Source organism: Physeter macrocephalus, unplaced genomic scaffold (genome assembly GCF_002837175.3).
Source record: "Physeter macrocephalus isolate SW-GA unplaced genomic scaffold, ASM283717v5 random_2000, whole genome shotgun sequence".
Lineage (NCBI taxonomy): Eukaryota > Metazoa > Chordata > Mammalia > Artiodactyla > Physeteridae > Physeter > Physeter macrocephalus.
In genome coordinates, this window is record NW_021147286.1 from 4,923 (window position 1) to 15,335 (window position 10,413).

Consider the following 10,413-nt stretch of genomic DNA (forward strand, 5'->3'; position numbering starts at 1 on the left):
GTCAGTCTTCTGGCTTCTCATCCAGGCTTTCCTCCTTGAAGCTCAGTCCTTCTTGTCCATCTTACATAGTTGAGACCTTGACAGCACACATATCTGCCTCACTCTTAAGCTGTTTCCTTGATTTTTGTACTTTGCCAACAACTGGCAGCTCCTGGAGGTCAGGACCACAGCCTGACCCTCGGAGTCTGGTCACTGAATCCCCACCTCCTGTTCGATGTTCACAACAGACCCCAGACGCCCCTGCACACTCCCTAATCACTGTCCTTCACGGTTACTGATCAGGTCCCCGCAGCCTCCAAATATAGCCCCTTACATTGACCTTCCACAGGCTTTCTCAACAGTGTCCCTCAGATTCCCCAATCACTGCCTTTCCTAGTTTCCTCATGACTGACCCCCACGGCATCCCCACACTGACCCCTGAACTGAACTCCCAGCTTGGTTACCCAAGGCTGACTGACCCTGAGGCCCAGACCCCGGCAAGGAGCCTGTCTCTGTCCCCTGGGAGTGAGTGCTGGCAGGGCAGGCGTGCGTGGGCCAGACCCGAATAGGCCATTAGCTGTGGTCAGGTTGAGTGTGGAGGGGACCCGTGGTGTGTTGTCTGCCAGTGACCACACGGCCCTGGATTAGTCACTGCCCTGGCTGGGCCTTCGTTTCCACTTTGCACAGTGGGGGTCTTGGCCTCACAGGGATTGGGGTTGGGGAGTAGTGGGGGAGAACCAGGTGGGAGGGGGGCTGCCAGACACCCTCAGCTCCGACTCTAGGGGGGTTGCTTTCTAGGTCGCAGGGGCAGACTGACTTCTGGGGAGGGGAATCCCTCTGATGGCTGTCAGTCCAGCTCCACACATTTGTGGAGGAAATGACGAAGTAACAACTCGCATGTGTCCTGCACCTGCAGGCGACATTTGATCCTGGCTCCTCACCCCTCCCTTGCTCCATTGCCCACAGTGACTCGAGGTGGGTGTCCTGGAAGGCTCATAAAGGGGGCGATGGAGCTGGGTCCATCCCTTGTGCAGTGGGCTTCATTCCTAGCTGCGCATTCCCATCGCCTGAGGAGCTTTAAAAAATACCGAGAAGTCTGGGGGCACCCAAGACAATCAGAACCTTTGGAGATGAGGCCAGGATATAGGAATTTTCCACCCCCTTCACCCAGGTGATTCCAAAGGGCAGCTAGGATTCAAGGGCACCACACTGGGTAGGACAGAAGGTATCCAGAGCAGGGAAGATGCGCTCAGCCCAAAAAGCATCACGTGCGGAGGCTGCTCGTCCCCGCCCCCAGCGCAGCCCACCCGGCCTCAGGAGACCCTGTGCCCCCCGCCACAGCTCAGCCCAGGTCGCGCAGCACCTTCCACGTGAGCAGCATCTCGTAGGGGGCGAAGCGGTGCACAAGCAGCAGCTCGCGGTACATGCAGGGGTCGAAGGAGGACTGCCGGGTGCCGGGCAGCTGCACGCCGAAAGGCCGGATGCCCTCGTGGCCGCTGGGCGCCAAACCGGCGCGCTCCTGACACATGCCCATGTAGGCGTCGTCGATAGGGAAGAGCGGGGTTTGGCAGGCGGCTTGGCGCAGGGCCTGGATCGTGCGGCCGGACAGGCGGAAGCCGCAGCCGCTGCAGTACACCGGGTAGGCGGGTCCGGGAAAGAGTTGCGGAGGCACGAAGTACTTGCTCCCGCTGTCGCGGATGGGCACGGAGCCGCTCATGAGCTGCCCCGCGAAGAGGTGGCGGTCGGGCGGCTGCGCCTACAGGAAGCGGAGCACGTTGGCTGTGTGCACTAAGACGTCGTCGCCGCCGCTGAGCAGGAAGCGCGCGTGCAGGCAGCGGGCCTCCAGCCACTGGATCAGGTGCACGTGCTTGAGCGTGAGGTTGAGGAAGGTGTCCGCGGAGGCCCCCTGCAGCACGCCGCAGTGATCTCACGCCTCCAGCGCCACCACCGCCGCCAGCCGCTCGGCGCGCTCGGCGTCCTCGGGAGCGGCGGTGCCCAGCCGGAAGAGGCGGCGCACCGCCCGCCCGCCGTAGCTGCGCTCCTGCCCCACATGCGGCGGATGAGCTCGGGACGCCCGTAGTTGGCAGGCGATGACTTCACGGCCAGCAGCAGGAAGGTCCCCCGGCTGCCCGCACACTTGGCCGGCGCATCCCAGAGCAGCGGGAAGTGGCGGCAGTGGAGGTACCGCAGGAAGTCTTGGATGCACGGGGCCAGCCGCTCGAAGTCGGCCGTGGCGTTCACCGAGGCGTTGGCCAAGCACGGAGGCCCTGGGCTGGACGGCGGCGCGGCAACAGGGGCCACATGGGCAATCTGCGGGGAGCCATCCGACATCCTCTCCTGCTGGGGACTTGGCTTCGAGGAACCACAGATGCAGGCCTAAGAAACAAACCCACTAGAAGGCAGGTCAGGGTCTTGGGTTTCACGGCCCTGCAGCGGGGCAAAGCCATCTGTTGGGGGAACCGAGTCAAATGTGAGCCGGGAGTCGTCTTTGAATCAGTGGAATGACACCCTTCCCCCGTCACGTCTCTCCCAGAACTGAGAACCAGCCCCTTCTCAACTCTGTTGTTAAGAAGATAAAATAAAGGAACGAGAACTGAAGCATTTCACGTCTCCCAAGTCTGAAGTGTTCTGACCTTCAGATCTGTGTATCTCGTTGCTCCTGACATCTCCTCTGGATGTCAGGTAGGCCGGGCGGACTCAAGTCAAAGTCAAAGCCTCCGTCTTCCCGTGAATCCATGTGCTGCTTTTTCCACTTCAGTGAATGGTACCTCCCTCTACACAGTTGCTCCAGCCGGAAGCCCTGACTCTCTACCCCACCCTCAACTTATATAGACTTTCCACATCTTGTTGATACTGCGTCCAAATCTCTCCATGCTTATTCCCTCCTCTCCACCCCTGTCGAGCCCTGACCCTCTCTGATCTATTTTCCTCCTTGGGAAGGAAAGGGAAATAGATGCCCATGCCTCCTTGGGAAGGATGAGGTGACAGACCCAGGTTAAAATTCAGCCATTACCACTTATATGTATCATCTTGAACAAGTCATTTCAGATTTCTAGGGCCGAGTGTTCCCCTCTATACCAAAGGGTTGGTAGCTTCCTAATTTGCAGGGTAGTTGAGAGCATTAAATGAGCATGAACTGGCCAGTCAATTAATGGCACCCATTCTTTACCCTCTTTGGCATCCTCTGGCCCCACCTCCTTCTACTTCTACCTGTTGGTGTTATTTTGTCTCCCACACATGCCAGGTCAGGCCCTCTCCTCTGTGTATCTAAATCCCCCAGCCTGCCCAGGTGCACCTCAAGCTCTGCCTTCATGAGGACACCTCAGGACAAATCCCAGATCACAACAGCCTTTCCTGTATTTATTCCCTGCTAAACTCAGCCACACCAGGTCCTGCTCTTCTTGAAACACACTGCTGTCTGTTTCGGGGATGCCACTCTCTCCTGGCTATCCTCCTCCCTCTTTAACCATGTCTCTCAGTTTTCTTTGCTCATTTCTTCCTCTCTAACGTCCTTTAATGGTTGGGCCGGGGCTCGGGGGGGGGGGGCAGTTCTCCAGGACTCTGTCCTAGACACTCTTTTCACCTTTGTGCCACATGATTTCCTTCGCTTTTAGCACCTCCAAACTCCAGAGCCATATGTCCAGCCAACAGCCTGTTATTTACCATATCCATGTGGTGGTCCACAGCCACCTTGGGTGCAGCCTGAGCTCTCATCTTCCTCCCCAGAGTTGTCCCAGAGTTCCACCCTCACCGTGTTGTTCAAGCCCCAAACTGTGATTGACTGCCTCCTTTCCCTCATCCCCCCGACCAAAGCCTGGTGAGTTCTAACTCCTAAATATTTCATCAGTCTGTCCCCTTCCATTCCCACCATCAACAGGCTAATCTAAGCTAGCATCTGCTGTTCAGATGAACTAGCCTTCTGCTTGGTTTCGCCACACACTTTCTTGCTCTCAGCTGATCTATCCTCTACAGCAGCTGGAAAAACCTTTGAACAATGAAGATTTGCACGCCACTCCTCATGCTCTTTTCCTCAAATTCTCACTGTCATCCACCTACCCTGGCCATCAGCCAAGTCACAGCTTTGGACTGCCAACCTCTTCCTACCTTGGAGCTTTCTCTCACACTGTTCCACTGCTGGGGTGGACCTCCCTTCCCCTCCTTCACCTACTTAACACCTGCTTGGCCTCTTCATCCTCTAGTTCCACTTGAATAGGCATGTCGTTGGGAAAGGTTTAACATAACTCAAAGGAGACTAGAGTGTTATTTGTTTCAAGTTTTATCTTCCCTCCTAGTCTGAGGGCAGGGATGGCATCTGTGTTGTTCACTACTGTCTCCCCAGTGCCCTGCCCAGGGTGGGGAGTTGGGACAACATACTGGTGGAAAATACTGGCTGCCTGGGTTCAAATTCTGCCTGTACCACTTTCTAATTGCATATGCTGAGCAAGCTGATATAAACTGTCAAATAGCTACCTCTTAAGAGTTACTGAAATGATAATGTCTGTAAAGAATTTAGCATGGTCCTTGGCAGATAGTAAGAATTTAGTAAATATTAGCTATTATTATCAGAGGTACCAATAAATATTTGTTGAATGAATACTTTGCCCAGAATATGTGCTCAATAATTACTCTCGGATTGAGTTGTCTGCACATAGTAGATGTTACCAGATCGAACTGTACTCTCATGTTTGGTTCTTACAGTCCATACACAATGTCTAGCACAAGGTGGGCACAAAGCTGGTGTTCCGTGAAATAATGGCAGCAGTTAACTACAAATAAAAGTGGGAGAATCTTGCAAAAGTTGTAATCCGTGAGGCCCATTAGAAATACTAGATATAGGTTCCTATAGCTCTTAATGGATTCCTGCTTCAGTGTTTAATGCACCGAGAAAGAGAAACAGCAAAATAAACGATTTTATCATCACTATATGCTCAGCGCCTAGTCCTGTACTTGGCACATTTGGGGCATGCAATACATTTTTTTCCAATGAATGAAAGAATAAAAGAATGAATGAGAATGGAATTTGGAGTCTGAATAACTTGGGCATGAGTCTCAGCTTCTTTCATTAGCTGTGTGACTTTGTATGAATTTGTTAACCTCCTAGGTTTCAGTTTTCTCATCTGAAAAATTGAGAAAAGTTAACATTCATCTCTCAATGAAATACGGAGCAAGAAAATAATATTGTCAGTGCTAAAAAGTGCCATACAAATGCTAGTTTTAAAAAATAATTAAAAAGCATTCTCTACCTCCTCTTCCTGCCCACAATCATTTCGAGAAAGAAAATAATCTCAGTTTCAATGCAACAGTAATTCTTGTCTCAATTAAACCCACATTTACTTTGATAAGCTTGATCCAGAAATCTGGATCTCAGCCACCTTTTGATATGAAAGGAAGAGGTTGGGCCAGGTCCTGTACCTGAGGGTATCACTGTTTGCTGGGCTCTGTTCTTGGGTGCTGACACTGTGAAGCTCTGGGTGTCTTCTCTGTGGTCTTTTGCTGGATTCCCCCCTATTCTCAAACCACTCTTCCAGGCACCCTGGAGTCCCTGCACTTTAAGCTGTCACGGTCTCTGCTGGCTCTGATCCCTTGTCTCTCAGGACTCAGCTCAACTGCTACCTCTTGCTGGAAGCCTCCTGGTAAGTCCAGCTCAACAGAACCTGTGTCAGTGTTGATTGATACCACAGCTGCTGAGTAGCAAAGTTGGTGAAAGAGGACAGACCTGCCACTTATGCGACCCTTTCGAACGTCAGATTCCTCGTTTGTGGGACCTTGGGCAAGTTATTTATCTAAGAGGATATATGAGATATATATCCTCAGAGGGTAATATGAGTTGATTGGTGTAAGGCACTTAGAATCATGCCTGGCAAATAGTACCATAGTAACGTTAGCAATTGGCTAACACAGGAATGTTTATGGGGCAAAGCAGGTCATCTTTTATGGATTAAGTTCAGCCTTCTCATGCAGGATTGTATAGAGTTGCTTTGTGACCCTCTTTCTGTGCTCCTTTCTCACTCCATTTATCGCTCCACACATTTACTTGCCTTTGCAGTGCTATTCACTCTACCTGGGATTCTGTCCCTTATTTTCCCGGGAACAGGAAAAGTTCCTGTTGGTTATTTCCTCTTCTGGCTTGATGCCAAGTGACGGATGGCTGGAACATAGATTCCTCCAGCCCGCTACCACCCCAGGGTATTCCTGTATATGCACCACAGATATGGCAGGCAAACACAACTTTTATTACCTTTGGCTCCAACCCCCAACACGGAGCCCTAAGCCTGGGGCTTTGCCCTGGTTCCTTTCCCCCTTGGCCTCCCTCTGGTTCTTGCTTAGCCCTCTAAGGAGAGTGGGGCAGGGAGGGGGAGAAAATGCACCTCCTTGTTGATGGGAAGAAGCCCAAGCCCCCATCTTATCTTGAGTGTCTGAGAGAGAAGAAATAGACAGGAGCCATCCCCAGACTGGGACTTACCTTTAACCCCCTTCTTTCACAGGTTGAGGCCCCACCCCCAGGACTGTGGCTTAGGTCAGTATACTTGAATCTGACCAATCCATGCATCCCTCCTCCTCTGTGGAGTGGGGGACGGCTACAAGCTTCCTTCCGACAGTGACAGCTTGCTTACCCTTTATGATGAAGCTAAATGTTATCTCTTCTAGGTGTTTTCTGGACTCACCCACCAACCAACTGCTGTGTACACTCCCAGCAATACACTTGACTGAAACACTTTGATGCTGTATTGTAATGAGTAGTTTCCCTGCAAGACTGAGAGCAACTCCAGGGCCTGGGAGTTAACATAGGATGTGCTTTAAAATTTTTGTTGAGTAATTTGCATGTGAAATGTTCATCGAGGCATACTTTCTAGCCAAATTCATGACATCTGAGTATACTGAACTTGGCAAGTGATCAAGGGCTTCATCCCATTACCACTGTGAGTGGTTGGGAGGGAGATGAATCAGACTCAGCCCTGGTCCTCAGAGCTCACTGTCTTGGGAGAGCCGGTTAGTAAATGACTATAAAGTGATGTGATGTGTACAAAACACAGAGGGAACTCAGGAAAGGAACGTGACTGAGCCAGGGAAGACTTCACATTAGAACTGCATTGTATCAGTTATCTACTGCTGTGTAATAAACCATCCCAAAACTTAATGGATTAAAACAACCAGCATTTTTATTTCTCAAGATTCTGTGAGTTACCTGGGAGGTTCTTGTGTTGGAGCCACCTGGACTCTCTCATGTGGCTCTATTCAGCTAATGTGTAAGCTGGGAGCTGGGCTCAACTGGGGTGGCTGGGCCTCACTCTCCTGTGCTCTTTCATCCAGGGCTGCTACATGGCATGTTGGTCTCAGGGTTCCAAGATGGTGACAGTGGACGCTACAGGCCCTCTTGAGGCCTGGGCTTCAGAACTTGTATCATGTCACTTCTACCACATTCTGTTGGTCAAAGCAAGTCACAAGACCAGCCCAGATAAAAGGGGTGAGGAGGAGTTCCAACAATTTGTGGCCATATTTAACCTACCACATGGCTTTTGAGGTGGTAAGGAGTTTTCCCAGCAGGTAAGGAGTGGTGTAAAGAGGGAGAGGGCACTCTGGACAGAGGTACAGAGGTGGGACTAAACAGGACATGTCTGGGAAACATTCCACGTTTAGTGTCTTTGGAAGGGTAAATATTGGGAGTTGAAGGTGCAAAGATAAATTAGAGGTTCCTGAGAAGGGCCTTGAATGCCGTACCCAGAGTTTTAACTTGATCCTTTGAAAGTTTTGACCAGTCCATATCTGTTTTCAAGAGTCCATTGTAGCAGCCCATAGGTGGTATAGATGCCACAGAGGGAAATAGTGGAGGAAGGGAACCCAGAGACGGGTACAGTGATCCATGAGAGAGAGGTGAGGCCCAGGCCTGAACTGGGCAGGGGTCATCAGAAGGGCAGGGATGGTGTCCTCAGAGCTTGGTAACTTACTGGATTCTGTAAGAATGTTCCACCTCTCAGGTTCCTTGTTCTCCTTGCTAATTTAGAGGGGCTGGGCAGGGGCAAGGGGGATGTCTGGATGAGAGAAGAGTGAGGATACGTATGAGGGGAGAGTGGTGGGACGGGCCTGACCATATTCCTCCCCAGACTGAGCAACTCCTGTCCCACTCATGGCTGAGTCCAAGGCCTGGCACAGAGCAGACATCCATCCAGGTTGGCCCAATGACTTAATGTTGTTAACTCACTTTCTCCAAGCTCCCTAAAAACTCATCTTTTCTCTTTAGCAGAAATGTCTTTCGGGAAGTTTGGGGGTGAATTGAAGTGGGGAGAAAGTTAAATGGTGGTAAGCTTATTGGAATAAAGTGACCACACTTTAGGACAGGCAGTGATGACCTCTCTAGGAAGGTTCTGGAATGGCCAGGGAGGAATTTAGTGAGATGTATGTACTGGGTGTGGGTGGTGTCAGGGTGGTGTCTGAGAGGTGTATTGTTCAGAGGTGGAACAAAAGAGGTGGATTAAAGCAATCCTAACTCCTTTTCAGCCCTCACCTTTCCAGTGGGTGATTGCTTTCACCTAGTGTGAAAGGTCTCAGTCCAATGCTTGTCCTGCCACACCTTCGTCAGGAAAACGGGGGGGGGGTGGGATAAGGCAGAGGAATCCGTCCCCACCTCTAAGACAAACAGGTTCTGTGGGCACAGGTCAGCCAGATGACCAGGAAGGGGAGGAAAGTTGGTTGTTCCAGGTTGAACTGGCCAGTGGAAGAGGGGTTGACCCCTCAGGTCTGTCCAGCAGTTTTGAATTACCCCTGGCAAACCTGGGCAGGCACTCTTACAGGAATGCTCCTATTCAGAAAACCCAATATAATTAGATTCATCCTACACCATGGCGCTAACCCTTAAGACAAGTCTACATTTTACATATATAGAATCCAACATTTAAGTGACTTGGACACAATCACACAGCTTTTCAGTGGAGCAACAGGATCCTAATCTAGGGCTGTTAGACACCAACCAGGACATGAAGTATGTAATAGCACTCCACCGGGACTAATGCCAATGGGCTCCAACTCGGAGCCTGCTGCCTCAATGCAGTGCTGGGTCAGGTTACTCCCCTCCACCCCTCAGGCCTCGTGAAGGACCACATGGCCAGCCCTGCCAACAGCCACAGCTGAACCCAGCCCAGCAGCTGGCATCCACAGACCCCAAGGAACTAGAACTCAGGCCTTTACCCTAGGCTTCCTTTTCAAGTGACTGACGACTCTCTTAGGTTGGAGGTGCCCATGTCCTTCAACATTCCTCTAACTAATCCTTAAATAGTTTGGTTTCTAGGACTCAGTCTGAGACCCTCTTCCACAAATCATCCACTCACATAGCTTCAAATACCATGTATGCTTTTGATTCTCAAATTTGTATCTTCAGTCCAGATCTCTCACCTAAGCTCCAGATCCACATTTTTTACTCTCCTTAAGCTCTCCACCAGGATATGTATCTCGCCCAGACTTCAAACTCAACAAATCCCAAACTTACTTGATGATAACTCACCCCATATCTGCTTCTTTCTGTATAACTCAGATATATTTGATTTTCTATCTCCAGTGCCTCTATCACCATTATCTCTTACTTGAACTACCACATTCTCCTTCTCCCTGATATCCCTCCTCCTTTTACTCCATTCTCCACCCTTTCAAGAGCTTTCCAAATTCAAATTCTTAACATGGCTTTCAAAGCCCTGTGTGACTTAATTCCTGTTCATCTCTCCAGAAACCCATCACTTGTTCTTCTGCGATAACCAGCCTCTTTTTTCTTTCCTGATTCCTCTCATCCTTCAGTTCTTAACGTACCGTTCATCTTCAAGGAAGTCTTCCCTTCTTTGGTTCCCTTGTGCACACTCCCAGAGTTCCCTATACCCTTCCTCTGTGACACCCATCCCAAACGTGACTGGCACAATTATTTGTCAGACACTAGATTGTAAGTGCCATAGGGCAAGGTGTCTTATTCACCGTACTCCTAGCACCTATCATGACACAACTTTCCAAAGTTTGTTGACGGGAGGGCACAGTGCCGTATGTATGGTCCCCACATAGTAGCGCTCATGAAATGAATCCTCTGTCTCTTTTTGTGCTTTCTCCACATTTTCCTTTGAGAATCAAGCCTTATTTGGGGGCTAGGCCACCTTACCAAGTGAAGCAGGTCCTGACTTCTCTCTCATTCAGGTAGATCCACTCTGCATCCTAGTCAAGGGTTGAAGCAAAAAAAAAAGAAAAAGAGGGAATAAAGTATCTCAGACATGCCACAGCTGATCCCAGAGTAAGCTAAATAAAAATCCAATAGACTAAATGATTGTGCCTTTGTGTGTGTGTGTGATGGGGGGTGGTGTATGGCAGGGTGTCTTTAGAAAAGTGAGTACTTGGGACTTCCCTGGAGGTCCAATGGTTAAGACTCTGCACTCCCAATGCAGGGGGCCCAGGTTCGATCCCTGG

At 50.5% G+C, this 10,413-nt stretch overlaps 1 protein-coding gene across 1 annotated transcript; it reads right to left on the minus strand.

Annotated features, from left to right (window-relative positions):
* Positions 1 to 1,292: 1,292 nt before the first annotated feature.
* Positions 1,293 to 2,426, minus strand: B3GNT6 (UDP-GlcNAc:betaGal beta-1,3-N-acetylglucosaminyltransferase 6). The gene is given in 5 exon segments (XM_024117891.2): positions 1,293 to 1,336; positions 1,339 to 2,022; positions 2,025 to 2,332; positions 2,334 to 2,363; positions 2,365 to 2,426. Coding segments are annotated over 5 exon segments (1,128 nt in total).
* Between the last annotated feature and the right edge of the window lie 7,987 nt (positions 2,427 to 10,413).